Genomic DNA, 20,359 nt, shown 5'->3' with positions numbered 1-20,359 from the left:
GACCAAGGAAAGGTTTCGAGTTAGACCAAGCTGTAGGTCATTTCACTTGCTTAAAAGAGCATGGGAGCAGTTCAGTTAGAAGCTCAAGTCAAATGCCTGCTAAAATGAAAACTTAGGGAGAATACAAGACAGATTAAAAAGATTTCTCTCTCTCTACCTAATTGAGGAAGAACCTGCATTGACATTATACTAAAGGGAGTAATTTACCGTATTTTTCGCCCCATAGCACGCACCGGCCCATAGGACGCACCTAGTTTTTTTTTGGGGGGGGGGAATAAAGGGAAAAAATTCTATTTCCTCCCCAGGTGCGCTGTGCTAATCCCGAAGCTTGGGGCGAGCGGAGCTCAGCGCGCCCCAAGCTTCTGGGTGCCGGCAAGGTCTCCGCTAGCCATGGGAGAGCCACGCGGCTCTCCCAGGGCTAGTGGAGCGCTGCGCTAATCCCAAAGCTTGGGGCGTGCTGAGCTCAGCGCGCCCCAAGCTTCTGGGTGCCGGCAAGGTCTCCGCTAGCCATGGGAGAGCCACGCGGCTCTCCCAGGGCTAGCAGAGTGCTACGCTAATCCCAAAGCTTGGGGCGAGGGGAGCTCAGCACGCCCCAAGCTTCTGGGTGCCAGCAAGGTCTCCGCTAGCCTTGGGAGAACTGGGTCTCCCACGGCTAGTGGATAGCTTCCTGAAGCCTGGAGAGCGAGAGGGGTCGGTGCGCACCGACCCCCCTCGCTCTCCAGGCTTCAGGGAAAGCCTGTATTCGCCCCATAGGACGCACACACATTTCCCCTTCATTTTTGGAGGGGGAAAAGTGTGTCTTATAGGGCGAAAAATACGGTACTTTCAGCATTAGAAATTCAGAGAAATAAAGTGATCTTTGCTCCACTGTCTCCTATAAGGCCCTGGACAAGGAGCATTTGATTTATGGGAGAAACTAGAGTTTATTCAATCTTTCAAAGATAGGAAGGACTCAAGGACAAAAATAAAATATAAGCCTAAATGTTTAAAAGATAAAATAGAATTAGGTTCTATCGACAGTGTGACATTTTATGAAAAGCTGGAGAAATTGTGCCTTCAGTATCACCAAGGAAGAAGATGAACTCTAGACAAACGCTGGGCCGTGTTCAACTATAGTAACTTGTTGCATTAGCGGAAGCCAGCACAAAGATTCCTACTATTGCAAAGGGACTTCTCACTTCTGCCACTCCCATATGTATTTCCCAAATCTGCTTCAAAGAGTTGGAAAATCCTCCAGAAGTGTGTGTGTGGAAATCACATGAGAGATTGTTCTGTCAGGCAAGTAGGAACACTTGAGCTAATGGTACAATCTCCTTAGCACTCCATGAATACAACATATTATTATTATTATTATTACTACTACTGTTGCTGCTGCTACTACTATAGTGTAATGCACATGGCACTTTGCAGAGTGAAAAGAGGGCAGGTCCTTGCTTAGAAGTGCTTACAAATATAAATTTTATTAGAAGGGGAGAACATAGGAGAGGGGAGGAAAGTATGGGGAACAGGCAATCAACATGAGTAAGTAGGCACCAAGGCTATTTTTCAGTTACACATTAAGTAGAGGAGATGCCTGGAATCTTTCAGTGTGAGAAGGCCTGTGATCCTTGCCACATACTGTGATTTAAGAACTGGTAATTAGGTGCAATGGCTATCGAGGTGTTGTACAGATCAACTGATTAGAAAGTTCACTTTTATCAGATTTTGTCAGCTAAGCCCACAGCATATCGTGTAGGAAATCAATCTTGCATCACAAGGTCAAAAATCAAGCAAGCAGACGTGTTCTGCATAGTTGCTATTTCCTTTCCACAAGCCTTTAAGCAAACAGCTTTCCCAGAAAGTTGAAGGATGGAATGTGCCAGTAGGGGCTGACATCATTTTAATGAGAAATGGGAATGCCTTCTCCCCCCACTTTTTTCTATTGTGTTGCATCACTAGTATTGTGTTAAAGGAAATGACCAACGTTTTAATAACTGTCCTACATTGGAGTGGAGTATTTTTCCCAAGCACTAATGAGACAGAAAATCACACCCATATATGCTTTTTAAAAACAACTAACAAACATTTAGGGGGGGGGGAAAGCAGAAAGAGGAAGCCGTCATTTGGTCTTGTTCCGACAGCAGGGTTATTCTTGTCAAGCTGAACAATATTGCATCAGAACAGAGCTTTCAAATAGCTTCACCCTAACACATCAGTTTTAGACATAAAAATCATCTCACAAGATAGCTGTTTTGTTCCAACATTAACTATATTTTTTTTAAAGTAAGTCATAAGAGAAAAATTACTTGGAGGATAAACGAAAATGATGTTGAATCTGATAATGAAGTACAAACACATAAGAATCAAAGTTGGGGGGGAATCAATGAGAATCTTTATTTTATGTCAGACTCCTATATTTTAAACATTTAAGTTAAGTGTCTCTTTGAAAAAAAAAAATATCCTGGTTTTAACTGAAGTCAGAACTTGAAATGTCGAAGTCTGCTTTTATAATCCGAAGTGTATTAATTTAAAAACTGCTTTTCCATATAAAAAGAACAAACATCGGTGGGTGTATGTATAAAGATGAAGGCCAAGCATTACTGGGCAAACCACCAAGCCCTGTTTCTGTAGCGTTCTGGACAATTAAGATAGTCTTATCATCTCTTTCTATGCAGAAAGAGAGACAAGCCAATGATCTGTTAATTTCACAATTGTTTCCCTTATCTAAAATGACACAGTTTTGTGGCACAAGAGTCATGTGGGCTGCATGGCTAAAACAAACCAGGAAATAGAACGGCTCCATGCTGCTGCTGCAAACCAATCAGTTCAAATTGTTATAGGAACCAAATGCAAATTTCTTCAGGAAACACATGATTTAAAACAATTTTCTTCTGCCTTTTTCATGTTGATTTAATTGGCTTTGATTTAAACAAAACGACCCTGTTCTTAAAACGGTCATTTAGAACTACCAGCTTATCAAGAGATTTGTGATCAGCTGCAAAACAGAAAGTTAAAAGAATAAACATGGCAGGCAGTAGGGAGATGACTTTCAATGAGCTCCTGTAAATCTAGGGCGGAGGAGCAGGAATGCACTCACAGACAACCAAACTTGTGCACATTTTTTGGCCCCGAATATTTTGGATCCTAGCCATTACATATAACTAATTTGTTTTTGTCAAAGTAGAGGAAGCGAACGCAGTGGATGTAGCCTACCCTGATTTCAGCAAGGCATTGGACAAGGTGCCTCATGATATTCTTGTGAAGAAGCTGGTAAAATGCCGTCTTGACTATGCTACCACTCAGTGGATTTGTAACTGGCTGACTGACCGAACCCAAAGGGTGCTCATCAATGGTTCCTCTTCATCCTGGAGAAGAGTGACTAGTGGGGTGCCACAGGGTTCTGTCTTGGGCCCGGTCTTATTCAACAATCTTTATCAACGACTTGGATGATGGACTCAAGGGCATCCTGATCAAATTTGCAGATGACACCAAACTGGGAGGGGTGGCTAACACCCCAGAGGACAGGATCACACTTCAAAACGACCTTGACAGATTAGAGAACTGGGCCAAAACAAACAAGATGAATTTTAACAGGGAGAAATGTAAAGTATTGCACTTGGGCAAAAAAAAATGAGAGGCACAAATACAAGATGGGTGACACCTGGCTGGAAAGCAGTACATGTGAAAAGGATCTAGGAGTCTTGGTTGACCACAAACTTGACATGAGCCAACAGTGTGACGCGGCAGCTAAAAAAGCCAATGCAATTCTGGGCTGCATCAATAGGAGTATAGCATCTAGATCAAGGGAAGTAATAGTGCCACTGTATTCTGCTCTGGTCAGACCTCAGCTGGAGTACTATGTCCAGTTCTGGGCACCACAGTTCAAGAAAGACACTGACAAACTGGAACGTGTCCAGAGGAGGGCAACGAAAATGGTCAAAGGCCTGGAAACGATGCCTTATGAGGAACGGCTAAGGGAGCTGGGCATGTTTAGCCTGGAGAAGAGGAGGTTAAGGGGTGATATGATAGCCATGTTCAACTATATAAAAGGATGTCACATAGAGGAGGGAGAAAGGTTGTTTTCTGCTGCTCCAGAGAAGCGGACACGGAGCAATGGATCCAAACTACAAGAAAGAAGATTCCACCTAAGCATTAGGAAGAACTTCCTGACAGTAAGAGCTGTTCGACAGTGGAATTTGCTGCCAAGGAGTGTGGTGGAGTCTCCTTCTTTGGAGGTCTTTAAGCAGAGGCTTGACAACCATATGTCAGGAGTGCTCTGATGGTGTTTCCTGCTTGGCAGGGGGTTGGACTCGATGGCCCTTGTGGTCTCTTCCAACTCTATGATTCTATGAAATAAGAACAGCGGCCAGAAGGAAAACATAACACTGGAAGAACCATTTCTTCATGTTGTCAGTTCTTATAGCCTCTTAATAAACTTTTTTTGCCCAATCTGCACACAAAAGTCACACTATACTATGTCTGGCCAAAGAGCCACACACACTCTCCTGACCACACTCACATAAAACCCACCCTTAGAAGTGTAACCTCAGTTACTTATACTACTGTTCTGCATCAGGAACCAAAGTAAGGTACAAACTGCAATGAGAAATATTTGTGCCAGCATCATTATTCCAGCAAGATGAGAAAAGCAATGGTACCAGATACAGGTTAGCACAGTTTCCAGATCTTCAACACAGAGAAATACGGTATAGCTGATTGTGCAGTACCACAGATATGGCAACACACACTGGCAGAAGAATCCTGCAGATGACTACCTTCTTTCCTGGCACATTCTAGGGCAGTATGACTGAAGACAGTTTTTCTGCCTTTAGCAAATGCTTTCAAGTGGGTAAGATTCCAGGAAGCAATCCATCTCTTGAATTCATACGCTAATATTAAAAAAAGGAGTAAAACCACGAGTTGGGTAAAACTTTAGTTAGCTATGTTTCACCAGACTTCCATTTCCTTAAAAAAAAAAAAAGGGAAGCTAGGCATCACAGTCACAAAAGACTGTATCCTCCTTTGATGTTATACAATGGAGGTCACCAACATGGCACCTGCCAAGTGTCAGTGTGTCCACCAGTCCCTCCCATGGTGCCCACAAAAGAAGGTTACCAGATTTTGTTCAATGAATCAGAGAATATTTTTCAACTTCAATGGATTTTGTATGGGGACTGATGTATAAATCCAGGGACTGTCCCCAGGAAACGGGGACGTCTGGTAACCTTACCACAAAAGGTCTCAGTAAATATCCCCTTGAAAATCCACAGTGCACAAGAGACAGTTTGTTTTTCTACTCAGTTCCTGTTTGTATTAGCTTGGCCTCTCCTCCACTGAACATGCCCCCTTAAACGTGGTATGTTTCAATGGATAATCCACCCTCTCAGCAGAGGAGAGCAGCAAGGATTTTCTTACTGCAAGTTGAATGACTGGTTTTCTATCCCACCTTTTCCTCCAAGGAGCTCAGGGCGGCATACATGGTTTTCCTCCTTTTCATTTAATTCCAAGAACAACCATATGAGGTAGGTCAGGCTGAAAAGGCAGTGACTGGTCCAAGGTCACCCAGTGAGTTTCATGGTTGTGCAGGGATTGGAGCCCTGGTCTCCCAGGTTCTAGTCCAACACTCTTAACTACGACACCACACTGACTCTTTAAGAGCTGCTGTGGGTGATGTAACAGATATTAAGTTGACTTGGTTAGGTAGATATAATAATAATAATAATAATAATAATAATAATAATAATAATAATAATTTATTTATACCCCGCCCATCTGGCTGGGCTTCCCCAGCCACTCTGGGCGACTTCCGACAAAATATTAAAATACAGTAATGCATCAAACATTAAAAGCTTCCCTAAACAGGGCTGCCTTCAGATTACTTCTAAAAGTCTGGTAGTTGTTTTTTTCTTTGACATCTGGTGGGAGGGCGTTCCACAGGGCGGGTGCCACTACCGAGAAGGCCCTCTGCCTGGTTCCCTGCAGCTTGGCTTCTCGCAGTGAGGGAACCGCCAGAAGGCCCTCGGAGCTGGACCTCAGTGTCTGGGTAGAACGATGGGGGTGGAGACGCTCCTTCAGATATACTGGACCGAGGCTGATATACTGATGAATTAAAAACCATCAAGGTTGGAAAACATCAGTGTAATTTCTGCCTTTTATAAACATACAGCAAGCGAGGAAGTGTATAGTGGCAAGTCTTAATTCATAAAACTATATAACATTTCTATGGAAGAGTACAGCAATTTTAGATTTGGAATACTATTTTAATGCTGTTCCGATTAATTGCATTTAATACATATTTTACTATGGGTTGCCAATCAAATATTGCCACACCACCAATTTAACAATATTTTACTACAGGCATGTGTTCTATGAAACAGAAAATATTCTGCCATGGGAAGCAGCCTACCATTGGGTTTGCTGTTGCATGAGACCATGAAGAAAAGTCAGAAGGAAATGTTGCTTGGTTCTCGCACTTGTGAGAGCTGCAACACACAATCACGCACGGTACTGACAACCTCTCTTCTGCTCTATAGTCATATTTAAGAGTCCTCACATGTCTTTTATAGTTGCTGTGTGCTTTATTTGCCTCTAGAAGAAATTGAGGCCATTTGAGCTATCCCTTGAGTTCTAGGATTTATGCCATTAACTCCTCATATGCATGCATACAATATTGTTTTCTGAAAATAATTTATTTTAATCACCTACTTCTTAATATACCTGTTAACTAACTAGGGGTTACACTGAGTATCTCTCTCTTTTGGTTCTATTAATACAACAGTTGACTGCAGTCGGGATCAGAAAACCCACTCTTTACCAGCGAATGGGAGCAAAAGGCATTCCGTGGAAGACTCTAATTGCTGTTTGTTTTGATTCAGCATTAAAGAGCGAGTTTTCCTGGGGACAATAGCGGGACATAGACTAGGAAAAGATGGAGCTGTGCCTAGAATGCGTGTAAGGCAAAAGGGAACTGTGGACGAGCCCTATGTTAGGCAAAGAAGGATTTTTGGTATAAATATAGAAATATTTACTGAGCTGAGCAACTGTACCTTTGCCCTGAATAGGCAGAGGGTTGGACTAGATTATATTTGAGGACCCTTCCAACTCTATGATTCTAACATCAACCAAAATATTATGTGCACAATACAGCCAAAGATGTCAAGCACTTTCAAATCCTAGTAATTTCAAGCGAAGAGCATTCAACATATGCTTCTTCATACCTTCAAGGAGGCTTAAAAGTGCTCAGCTGCTTTGGCTATATCACGCCCCAGGTTTCCAGATACTACTTATTTTATTTATTAATGTTCCTATATATGTGTGTTCCTGAGCAGAATTACCTGGAAGTAACACAATGAACTCAACAGGACTTTCTAACCATGTGCACTTTGGAATGTTTCATATTACATGAGAGCCCGTAAGGCATTTTTTTATTTTTATTTTTTATCTATACCCCACCCTTCATGGTTTAAAAACCAGGCTCAGGGCAGCTAACAGCAAATATAAAACATTGATTAAAATGCGACTTTAAAACAGCATAAAATACAGCATAAAATGCAGAAACAATCTCAATGAAATTCAAAAATTCAGGGGTCATTTTTTTGGGGGGGGACCCAATCAGTAGACATCAAATGATCACAAGGGCTAACTGGCCAAGTTGGTCCTACTAGGGCCAGCAAGGAGACCGGGGAAGAATTTAAATGTGGGGTCCCAGAAAGGGTTTCTTCATAGAAGAGGAAAGGGGAAAAGGGAATAGAGGATCAGGCTAATTCAAATTGGTTAGAAACAATTAACCACACCAAATACACAGCAGGTAAGTTCACATATGCAATGACAAGTTGCATCATCCATCTTATACAGACAAAAAAAAAACATGCTACTGGGTATTTTATTTATTTTGATTTCCAGCCCACTCCTATGGCTTTGGAAAGCATACTGAAGTGCATCCCCTCTAGCCTCCACTTTTTAAAAACCACTCAGGGCAAGAAAAGGAAAACTGAATACTTAGAAATTATTGCAGCTCAATCATAGTGAGAGAACAGTACTCCATTCTAAAAGGAAGCAACCAATATTACTTATTGCTACCATGGCGGATGACACATAGTTGCAGCCCTACAACAACTGACTTCAGCAGAACTGCTGCCTGCCATCTCAACATGCTTAGCGACCACCCATTTCAATCAGCTAGTTTTGGCTCATAGGGTATTTAACCAGCCATTAGAAGTCTAGATCTGAACTGTCAAGACAATGCTTGTCAGGATGGAGCTTGTGTGCCTGTAAGACATCTTTCCCATACACGTGGTATCTCTTTCTAAAACCAGGAACAATCTGCATAAGATGCAATTTGTTCCTGTCATTAAGAGAATAAGCAAATCATTTCTTAATTAAATGGAACTTGTTTTTCTTAAGAATGTGCTTAAAGCATCCAGGTTGCCGGAATATCTTCCAGGAACGTGACTTTGAAGAAGACAGCTTGCTACTGTTTTTTCTGGCTGTACTACAGAAAACAGCAAGATCTTCAGTTGGTGCACTGTTTTTTTGTGTGTGTTTTTTTAGGGAGTATAGAATTAAGTGCAATAATTGTCAAGGAAATAAATGTCAGGAAACACAAGAATCAAGCCCTTGATAGCAGTTAATAAGATTAAATTTATGCAGAGCCTTTCTTCACGGATTAATTGCAAATACTGTACAAGTTCAACATGTAAGCAAAAGAGATTTGCTATAAAAGGTCTATCGAAAACATTTTATTCTGAAGCAGTTTTGATATGTACCAATGCTCATAAACCAACAGAAAAATACTAATATTTATCTGATAACTGTTTCATTCTCCATCTATTTAATCACCTTCTCAGCCACAAGCATTTGTTTCCACTTATATCCAAAGTGTCCACTTCACGGGAAGTATCAGAATCCGTTTATATGTTACAGCTTTAGGCACACACTTAAAATATTTAAACATACACCTGAAATGTAAAAATGTGAAAGTTACAGACAGGTGTTTGCAAACACCTGTAGTAGGCAGGGGAATTAGAATAGGCCAACCCTTTGGCAATAAGAACATAAGAGCAGCTCTGCTGGGTCACACCAAAAGCCCATCTGGTCCAGCATTTTGTTCCCAATAGCAGCCAAACAGATGCCTATGGAATGCCCACAAGCAGGACATGAGCTCAACAGCACTCTGCTGCTTATGTTCTCCAGGAACTGGTATTCAAAAACATACTGCCTCTGAGTCTGAAAATAGTATTCAGTCCTGACTAGTAGCCACTGATAGCCATATTCTTCATGAATTGGTCTAACCTCCTGTTCAAGTTGGTAGCCGTAACTACATCCCGTGGAAGCAAATTCTGTACTGAAAAGCTCTGTGTGAAATAGCACCTTCTTTTGCCCTTCCTGAATTTCGCTTCATTCAGCTTCACTGGACAATCCTGGGTTCTACTATTATGAAAGAGGGAGAAAATTGTATCTGTATTCAGTGTCTCCGCACCAGCCATAGTTTTTATGCACCTCTAACACGTCCTCTAACCTCCCCCCCAAATAAGTCCCCTTCCTCATAGAGAATTACTCCAGCTCACTGATCCTTTTAGTTGCTCTTTTCTGCAGTCTCAGAGTCTCTGTGTAATGTATGAAAGTAGCTCTGAATATACTACAAATTATTTAATATTCAAATTGTAACCATGCAGTGTGTCCCCTTAAGTGTACACAACCAATAGTTGGCTAGTATTTCTTGTTTTCATAGTCCGAAATAGACTTGATCAACCAAACTTATACTTAAAAGTAATTGCTATTCACATACAGATGGCAACTATTTTCTGCATGCTCAGTTGATGAGCGACCTCCAATTGGCCTGGCTCCTTTTGGACCCAGAAGATGGGCTCTCTATAGATGCTCGCAGGGGCCAGGAACAGAACCCCAGCGCAAAATGGTCGCCGCCTATAAATCAGCTTGCCTCTAAGTAAGCAGACTTTGGATGAAAGTGTAGATGAGAAAAGTTTTACAATTTCTATCCCAATACAACATATTATTGGTTTCCTTTTCCAATTATAAAATGTCAAAAATCAAGGCAAACTGTATTGCTATATAGAGGAAAAATAAAAACAAAAAGGAACCCTCCTAAGAAAGATATTTCTGTTCCAAGTAGAACAGAAGTTACAAACTGAAAAAATATATATTTTAAAGGGGATTAACTACAGCTAATTATTTCCTAAATGACATGCACTAATCAGACAAATTACATGTTTTACTTGCACATTCGCAAGCAGTTACTTTCTCTCTGGAAAAATTCTTATGGTCCAATAATTAGAACCTAAAGGGCACAGAATTGCTAATTTAAATGATTTCTCATTTAAAAATGAAATTAAAAGGCAGGAATTAGAAAGATACTTCTTTTCAACTTGCAAAATGTGCTTCTAGGAGACTCACTGCCTCCTAGCTAAGCTTCAACATTGGCTGCATACACAAACTGTGGCTTAGCATAGGGCGGCTAAACTACAGCCCTCCAGATATTGCTGGATTAGAATTCCCCTCCTTGACCATTGGTCATGCTTCCTGGGGCTGATGGGGGTTGGAGTCCAACATCTGGAGAGCCACATGCTAGTTACCCCTTGCTTTGCACTACTGTATATGGATAAAGCTACTGCATTTATATAAATGTATTACTTGGATGAGGCCAGATCCTTATCTCTAGCCATGGAGTAGTTTCTTTTCATAATATAAACATAGTGCAACAAAAACAGTTCCTCAAGGGAGGGATGATCTGTTTACCACCTTAGACAATGACATCCCATTTTTTTTTTGAAGGGCTATCCATCCAGCATACTTGATTATTGCATCCTCCCTTCCTGAAAGCATGCCTATCCTTATTACAACACACTTAAATCTTCAGCTTTCAGAGTGTTGCCTAACATGATGAAACCTGGAGTACACCTTCACTTCACGTCCATGCTTCAAGGTATGAATACAGAACCTCACCCTCACAAATAGTACTTTCTGTACTATAGAATTAGCCCTTCTTAAAACCTATACAATGTTTATTAGAGGGAAGTCTAACCTATTATTAGGCCCACAGCAAGGCGTTTTACAATGAGAGGGCTAAAGACATCAGAAGAAACGTCTCCCATGGCCTCTACTTCTAATCTTCACGAATGAATACTGTTACATGCCTTTGGTCTCTACGACTCCACTCCCAGGATTGCAAGAGATGGTTATGTGGAAAGAGTTCCTCAGAGTTCCCCGCTACAATATCCTACCCATATAAGAACTAAACCCTTCTTATCCTTGAAAGGCCTGCTGTCTCAAGGCAAGAATGTTGCGGTCCACAAAAATGAAAAATGGATTGATCATGAAAGGCAGAAAAGTGACAGTGGAAGTCCAGCTCAATAACAGTAGCAGGAAAAACAGATAACTCATCAGAAAAGGAAAGATTACAATGTGATCACTTTAAGGGCCATGTGGCAGCAGATTTCTTTTTTTTTTTATATAAAAAAAGGTATAAGTATTGAAAACCCAGAGGAATATGCAAACTTTTTCAGCAGATGTCACAACTCTGTCAGGCAATGGAAGTCTCTCTCCAGGATTGCAGTTTTTAGCTAACTGTAATGTATTCTCTACGAAAACTAACAGTTACCACAATTATTCAATTGGTATGCTTTAGAAAAAATGACCAACTATTGACAGCACCCTGATTCACGAAATTTAGGCAAAATCTAATTTACATTAGGATAATAAAAGAACGTACATGTATAAAGGGAGCAGCAAAAATGCAAGACTGAAAATCTTTGTTGGGTTTGCAAATTTCAGTTCGACTTTTTTAAATTGGTTTTGTGCGTTTTCTGCCCGCTGCTGCAACCAATAGCTGAAGGTACTTATTAATTATAATTATAATAATTCAACCACATCATTAGCAAAATGCAGTTAAAAATACAGAACACATTATAATACAAAGAATCCACTAACGACAATTAAAGCAATAAATAAGCAACTTAGCCCCACCACCAAATGCCTGCCAGCACAGGCAAGGCTTGCCAATATGAAGGTGGGTGAACACACGTCATTCCAGAGCTTGAGGGCCATGGATAAGCAGCCAAGTAGGTGTCTGTATAAATGACAGCACACAAAACGCTAGAGATGTACTCACATGTAAAGCTGAGGGATCAGGAAGGAATTCAGCATCCTCCCCAAAGATGAAGTCAGGAGGCAGTTCTGGATAGTAGGCATTAAAAATTATATCCCCTAAAACAAGCAGACAAGTAAGGAAATAGCTTAAGTACCACAATAGCAAAGAAAAGTCTATACACACTGACTGCATTCAGTTGTAATGCAAGTCCATGGTGAGGCTAAACTATTAGCATTATCTAAGGCACTTTCTGTAAGACAACTTGTATACATAAATTCTATACTTAAAAGTCTCCCACAACTTAGTCCGGAAGATGTATTGGTTCCTTAAAATACTGTTCTAATGGAAAAAATATGTTACTATGAACCTGTCATATAATATAATATTGATGCTACCTTTGAAGACCATTTGGAAACTGCAGTTGGTCTAGAATTATTGATGATATTTTTATTAACATTTATTAGACACTTTATCTCATTGCAGGCAACTCAATGCAGAGGTCAGACTAAGACTATCTATCACAGTGACTCCCAACTGGTTTCCAGGCAGGTTGATACATGAAGAGCCACCTGCTGCCAAGCGTGTACCTGTCCAGGTACGCAGGTCATCACCCAAGTCCCTGTTTCATGTTCTGCAACCATAGGCTCGCTTAGGCAATCCCAGTACTGTTTCTTTTATTGCCCTCAGATTACAGAACAGCTTCCCAAGGGAGGCTCAGCTGGTCCCTTCCCTGGCATCCTTTCTGATACAGTACAAGCAAAATGCTTCTCTCTTCCAGAGAACCCTTGAGAAGCAAAGGCTAACCCACTTCAATTGTAACTTTTTGTTCTCTTACTTATTACTTCTTTGTGTGTGTGTGTGTGTGTGTTTTGTTATCTTTCAAGCTCCCTGGGTGCCTTTGAGGACAGAATTAGTCAGATATACATTTTAAACATAAGGAACATATGGGTGCAAGGCTTTGCCTCCCTGCCTCTTTGCCCACATGTATGAAACTTATTTGCTGTTCCAATATACGGTAGATCAGAGGTTGCCAACCTTTGTGGACCAGTGGGAACATTATGAATTTTGAGAACATGCTTTGGGAGCCAAGGGAGTGTGTCATAGCGCAAGGCTGCTTGGGGGAGGGGAGGATGGCAGAACACAAAATTAGAGAGCACTGTCAGGGTAAAGCTTTTCCCAAAATTGTATTTCTATACTAGAAAAGGTTTGGTCTGTTGAATTTCTGCCTGACACATACTGTTAAAGGCACAATAACCCTTTATTCCTCAATGCCAACACTAAATCAAAGCCCAGGCTGCCATCCTGTACCTTAGAGTAAACCCCATTAAACTCGAAGAGATGTACTTCTCAGTAGACATGTATACCAGGGTACTGTAAATTAGCTGTACAGTGAAATCTTAATGAGTGCCTGATCTTTAGCTCCTGCACAGCTGAAGACATGACTAAGCCTCTTTACAAAGTTTTTGCCTTTGGTGAGAAGGGGGCAGGGTTCTTTAATATCACCCACACTTATTTGCAGAAAATTACTTTTAGGGACTACCTGAACTCTAGACAATCCCGCCACATTAAAGATGCATCCTGGTTGCTATGGAAAAGGAAGGGCAAACTACAGAGATTCCAAGGACTAGAACATTAGATAAAAGCAGAAAAAAGCACACTAAATGGGAGTAGGAAACAGCAGCCCTTTACAACCCCAGGGACTCCTATTGCAAACAGCTCACCAATAACAACTCTTACCCACCCATTAACCAACTCTTACCCATACCCTAAAAACACTGACAAGCAGGAGCAGTCAGGCTGGCTCATTTCACAGAAATCACTTAGAAGGATACCTGCACTTTTTACTTCCTAACTTTCTTACTAGGAGGGCTAAATACTATTTTTTAATGAAAGTTCAGAGCATGGGTCCCTGGCTGGGGGTGCCAGTGAAGACTCTGCAGGTGTCATGGTGCCCATGGGCACTGTGTTGTAGACCCCCGATTCTAGATTGTAACTGTATTGTATTCATTACAATTCATTTGTGGTTAAATGATTCAAGGTTACTTGAATCCAAGCCTCTGTTTTTTAAGCATCACTTAAATGACAATACTGCTGGTTCTTATATGGTTGTGCTCTGTTAATTATATGCTTATTATATTGTATTTTCTACTACAAGCAGCTTTGGTTTTAACAGGAAAGTGGAGTATAAACATAGCAAAGAATAAACTAAACTACATCTGCAAAGTGCTAATCTTTCTTAATAGATCACAATGAGGATTGATAGCCTTGGCAAAATTGGTATTTGATGAAGTTCAAGAGACTATGAAACAAGGACAGACAATAAATCAAAGTGACATAAACGTGCAATTTGGAGGGATTTGTTCACATCTGAATGCCAAGGAACTTTAAACAATTAGGGAACAGTGTAAACTAGCTATCAGTTTCAATACAAGATTCACTGTGTTGCCACAAAGTCAATTCCTAACACGGTAAATTCAGTTTTCCCATTGACTTCCAGGGAGAGAAAAAGTCAAAACAGTGGTACTTCCCAAATGCCAACTGATTAACACACCAGAATAAGCTACCTGGATTTGAAGTATGGCAGCTGTTGTGAATGATAATTTGGAGGAGGAAAACTGATCTCTTACAAAGAGGATGCAGTGGTTAGCCGCAAAGGAAGTAGGCACTTCAGCTTGTACTCAGCACCAATCTCACAAGACAAAACCATGAACACTTCAAAATGTTCCTGTTACGACATTCAGTGACCATTTTTCATAGAATTATTCTGCTTTCAAAAGATAACAGCCACACATCTAGCAACAGGATGTTTGGTGTTCCTGTACACTGTTGCCTGCTTATAGTAATAATTTCCACAAGTGCCAATTATGAATGTCCTTTGCCCATCAAAAAACATTTTGTTCTGAACCACAAACACTGTCATTCATAATGCTTCCACATATTAACACTTTTCATCTGCTCCTTTGCAGCTATATCGCATCTATATTTGCATAGGTTTAAATATGCATTCTCTCTTAGCATAGATTGCCATTTTTCATCTGAGTAGATCTGACTCAAAAAAACTAGCTGCCAATCTTGCTGGATTTGTAAAGAGAGGCATGTGTAATCTTGGGAAGTTGTTATATTCAGCAGACCATAACACTGAAATATATTCTTTCTCGGTACTGTTGCAATTCTATAAGGACCCAACAATAATCATCATGGGGCAGGTCTCACCTGTTGCTTTGTAATTGTTTTAATATTTTGTTCATCACAGTCTTGTCACCTCCAACTTCACCACCACCCTGTACTGTAGGCTAGGTTAAAATACCAAACATCATATAGACAGCTCCATGATGAACAGGGTTTGAACTGAGGTCTCATTGTGCCTCCCTGTACAACCCTGGCTGTTTTGAGCTTCATACACACACACACACACACACACACACACAAATGTTTTAAGGCACCAGGGGTGAGAAACATGTGACCTTCTAGATGTTGTTGGATTGCAACTCCAATCACCCATTGGTCATGCTGGATGAGGCTGAGAAGTATTGGAATCTAGGACTTCCGGAGGCGGCGCGAACGGTAATGGCTGCCCTCTTCTAACTACGGAGAGGGAGCTCCGTTGAGAACGGGTCGTCCGCTACGGCGAAGCGGAGACCCGCATCGGAAATCCGCAGGCAGCAGAAGCCTGCGGTCTCGGGACCCGGCGGGCGCCAGGAGCAACCCCCGAAACGTTGAAGGAACCCCGTAAGGGGCTCCGGAACGGGGAGGGGGTAGCGGCGCTGTGGGTCGTTGCGCAATCAACGGTGTGAAGCCGCGCTGCTGTTGCCGGTGAGCGCTGACCTCTCTTCCTGGAATTCTTGATTCGGAAAAGCAACAACCCGTGAGTAATAAAGGACTCTATAAAAATTCGGGACTTAAAAATATTGAATTTGGCTGAAAGCGGAGTGACGAAAAACAGGAAGTCCGTCTTCCGCTGTCATTGAACTTTAAAGCAAAGAGCTGGAGGAGTGGAGGCAAAGAGAGAACTTTTAACCTAATGGATCTGAGCACCTACTGAACTTCCTTGTAAGCTGAATAAGGACTTTAAGCTTTTGGATCTTATGCTTTTATGCTTTTACCTGTATGGTGATACCCTTCTTCTATTGGAACTGCAATTTAAGTAAGAAACCCAGGTGCTGGAGCTGCCTGAGTAACTGAGCAGTCAGTTTGCAGAGTTTGGATACTTTGAACTTAAACTTTGAAACAATCTGAGGGAGTTTGGACTTGTTACTTTGAAGCACCATTTGGAATACCAGTACGCACTGTCTGAAACATTGTGGCTGCTAATACTAACTCTGCTAAAATTTATTATTGAAGGTTCCTGGACATTAAATTTGACTTTAATCTCTTCCCCAAAGACATTTTAAACTCCCCCTAGAGGATTTGGGATTCACAGCAGTGACATTATTCTACTTGCGTTTCCCCGGCCTCCTGTTTGACTGTTACCATCTGGGCTGTTGCTTTCTCATGGGAACAACTCAGCGTGACCTTGACTTTGATATAACTTTGGAATGAGTGGCGCAAGAAAGAGGGGAAGAGCTAAACAAACAACTTTAACAACTTTAACAGCAGCCTCACAGACACGTAGATCATCTGTGCCTACTTTGCCCTCTGAGGAGGAAGCTGCTTCTCTGCCACGGGCAGGGGAGGGAGAAACTGAGGAACTACAATTGGAAGATATGGCCTCAGGAGCAACTGCATCTATTTTAGAGAAAATCTTTGAAAAATTGGAATCTTTGGATAAGAGAGTGGAATCTTTGGATAAAAAAGCTGATGAACAAACAGCCAAAATTGATCAAAATACAGAATGCCTAAATAGATTAACTGGACAAGTAGCACAGAATGTACAAGCAATTGGAGAACTGACTCAGGCTACAGGTGAAAATCAGAAATTGGCTGAGGATACCAGCCAAAGACTTGGAAAGTTAGAACAAGAGGTAAGGCCACTCGGTAAACAAGTAGGTGAACACCAGACCTATCTGTCTATGTTAGAACTGTGAAACAGGGAGAGTAACTTAAGGATAAGGTCGGTACCAGAAGCGGAAGAAGGTAACTTAGCTGAGTTTTTGACTAAAGAATTTTCCAAGTTCTGGAAATTAGAGGAAAAGGACTTCAAAATTGTATCAGCTTTTAGGCTTGGAAGACTAATAAAGAAAGAGAAGCCCAGAGACTGTTTGATAGTATTGAGATCAAAGGAGGAAAGGGACAAGATTTTAGGCCTACATTACGAAAAGTCACTGGACATTTCGGACAAAAGAATTGAGATTTATAAGGACATTCCTAAACAACTGCTGGACCTTAGATCTGACTATTTGGAACTGGTTAGACTGTTGAGGAGCAATTCAATTATCTTCAGGTGGGAATTTCCCCAAGGAGTATCTTTCACTTTTAGAGGGAAGAAGGTTAAAATTAGAACACTGGAAGACAGAGATAAATTTCTGTCGGCATACGGAGAGGACCTTCAAAAAGGAATTGATCTACCTTCCGGGCCTGGAGCACCAGGGGTACCTGCACCCTTGGACTCTGAAGACCCAGCGAACAAGATACCACCCCTAGAAAAATAACCAGATTTATTCAGGATGTCTCTGCAACTTCTGAGTTGGAATATAAATGGCTGCAACAGCCCGGAAAAAAGGAGGAAAATTTTTCATATATTAAAAAAGGAACAATTGGACATTATTTGTTTACAAGAAACACACGTGACTAGGCTCCACAGAAAAGTGTTAACAAATAAAAGACTTGGTCAGGAATTCATATCTTCAGACAGAGTAAAGAAGAGAGGCGTGGTGATATATGTAAAAGAGAGCCTGTCACCTAAATTCTTATTTAAAGATGAATATGGAAGAATTTTGGCAATTGAGATACAACATCAAGGAGAGAAGATTTTGATATTAGGAATCTATGCACCAAACGAGGGGAAATCGGAATTTTACAAGAAGTTGCATGAGATTATGCTGGACTATCTGGACTATAACAACGTCATTATGATGGGAGACATGAACGGGGTCGTATCAACTAACATGGATAAGTCACAAAGCCAAAATGTTACAAAAGACGGCAGACTACCAAAGACTTTTTTTGAAATGACAGACAATATGGATTGGATTGACATTTGGAGAACGAAGAACCCCTTGGGAAGAGAAGGGACATTTTTCTCTGAAGCCCAGCTGACTTGGACAAGAATCGACAAGGATAACTAGAGGTCTGGCACCCAAGGTCAGAAAGGTGGAAATCTGCCCAAAGACCTGCTCCGACCATAACGCACTGAAGATGGATATGACATTATTACCAACCGGCTCCTTTAGATGGAAGATGAATGACAATTTGTTTAGAGATCAGGAGATCGTTAAGAAGGCCCAAAAAGCTTTGAAGGATTATTTTGAGATAAATATGAACACTACGGTGGAAAAAAGAACTATCTGGGATGCAAGCAAAGCTGTGATGAGGGGGTTCTTGATACAACAGAATGCTGTAAAGAAAAGGATACAAAATGAGAGGAAAGATAAGATCTTGGAGAAAATTAAAGAACTAGAGAAGAAGTTAAGATCAAATCCGAAGTCACAGCCGATTTTGAGAGAAATTAAACTTCACCAAGCACAATATTCCAAACTGATAAATCAGGAAATAGAGTGGAAGATTAAACTAATGAAACAAAAAACTTTTGAATCGGCGAATAAATGTGGGAAACTGCTAGCTTGGCAGTTGAAGAGGAGACAAAAATTAAACACAGTCACAAATCTAGAAATTGAGGGAAGGAACATTCAGAACCCCGCGGAGATCAGAAAGTGCTTCCAGAGATATTTCAAAAAACTATATACCCAAGGGCCACAAGACGAGGTTGAGATTAAACAATTTTTGGGAAATATATAATAACAGTGAAACTGGTTGCCTTCATCTTCCCCAACTGCAATAAAACATGCCTCTCTCATATAAGTCTCTACAGCCACAGCAGGAGCTGTAACTCACCAACGGTTTGACCTTACCCTCAATGGCACACTCTCCCATTGTTTCTTGAGAAAGACGGATGCCAACAACTCATTGCCTTTTTAGGAAATGAGCATCACATTTGTTCAATTACAGCAATAAAGAAATTAAAAGCTATACTTGCTCCTTTGTTTCGTGATGCCATTTTTCTTTCATGTGACTTGCACAATTAACAGTTTCAAAGATCTCAATCTAATATAAAACCACACACAGGCAACAGAATGAACTCCAAAAGTGGTAACCCACAAAACCAGATGCTACCACATCATGTAAGATGCCATCTTTAACTCCACTGAATTAGATGTTTCCACCACTGATGTAATAGGTTTGGATTGGATCTTAGGGGGTGATTCACTGACCACTTCCCACTTGCTTTCTCCCACTGACTTCAAAACACTTTCTTGGTTTATGGTCCACTTTAAGAGTGATGTGATGTGGAGTGTATGAGAGTGATGTAGTCCAAACTGAGATCTGTCAACCAACGCCTGTACAGAAGAACAGACACTTACTAGAAAAGCTTCACCATTAGAACAACAACTGTCCACAAAAAGCAACCAAAAAGATCAATAGAATTAGAAACTCCCCTATTCTTAAAACAGAGCCCCACATACTGCCAGAGACTGATGACTGCACAGGAGAGAGCTGAGACCTTTGGAAACCTGCCTGCCAGGCTCAATTCCTCCACCTCCCAGGACTAAGGACCTGGACATACATCCCTCAAGGCCAAATGCCTTCCCCAGAAGGGACTCCACTGGGTTTGCTGCACAGGCAGATTTTTTTTTTAATTCCCCAGCTGCAACAGGGACAGATCTACTAGACCAACTGCCAGATCATGTCAGCTGCAGGAGAGACGAGCCCTCGCGGTTTAGAAAGACTGCACTGGAGGGGAGACCTGCCCTTCAGTGCCTCATCCAATCTTGCCTCCCCATTTTCCTGCACTGCACTCTCTCCTCAAGCCAGGCATTTCTTGGATGCAGAACAAGGGCTGCAATGGCTGCTATCGTGAGAGCCAGTTCCATAAAGCCTGGAAGCTTTGACAAGGTTGATTAACAAACTGGTAAAAGGGAGTCAATGCACATGCATATTTTAACAGATATAGAAGATGCAACAGAAACACCTCTAATCTGTTTATTTAAAACATGTGTTACCCCACGCTTCAACTTTACAACTCCCAAGGCAGCTTAACAATACATGGGGAGGAATACAACATCATGCTAAGACCATCGCTCCATCAGGGCAATCATTTTGGCTTGCCAGATGGGAAAA

At 41.2% G+C, this 20,359-nt stretch overlaps 1 protein-coding gene across 1 annotated transcript in view; it reads right to left on the bottom strand.

Annotated features, from left to right (window-relative positions):
• BABAM2 (BRISC and BRCA1 A complex member 2) overlaps positions 1 to 20,359 on the bottom strand; it is a 134,232-nt gene that overhangs the window by 105,713 nt on the left and 8,160 nt on the right. The window contains exon 4 of the mRNA XM_083732824.1: positions 12,107 to 12,201. Coding sequence (XP_083588950.1) covers positions 12,107 to 12,201 — 95 coding nt within the window. The remainder of the gene's footprint in view (positions 1 to 12,106; positions 12,202 to 20,359) is intronic.

Source organism: Podarcis gaigeae, assembly GCF_964106915.1.
Source record: "Podarcis gaigeae genome assembly, chromosome: 3".
Taxonomy (NCBI): Eukaryota; Metazoa; Chordata; class Lepidosauria; order Squamata; family Lacertidae; genus Podarcis; species Podarcis gaigeae.
The sequence above is the reverse complement of the archived record's forward strand: the minus strand, read 5'-3'. Positions and strand labels throughout refer to the sequence as shown.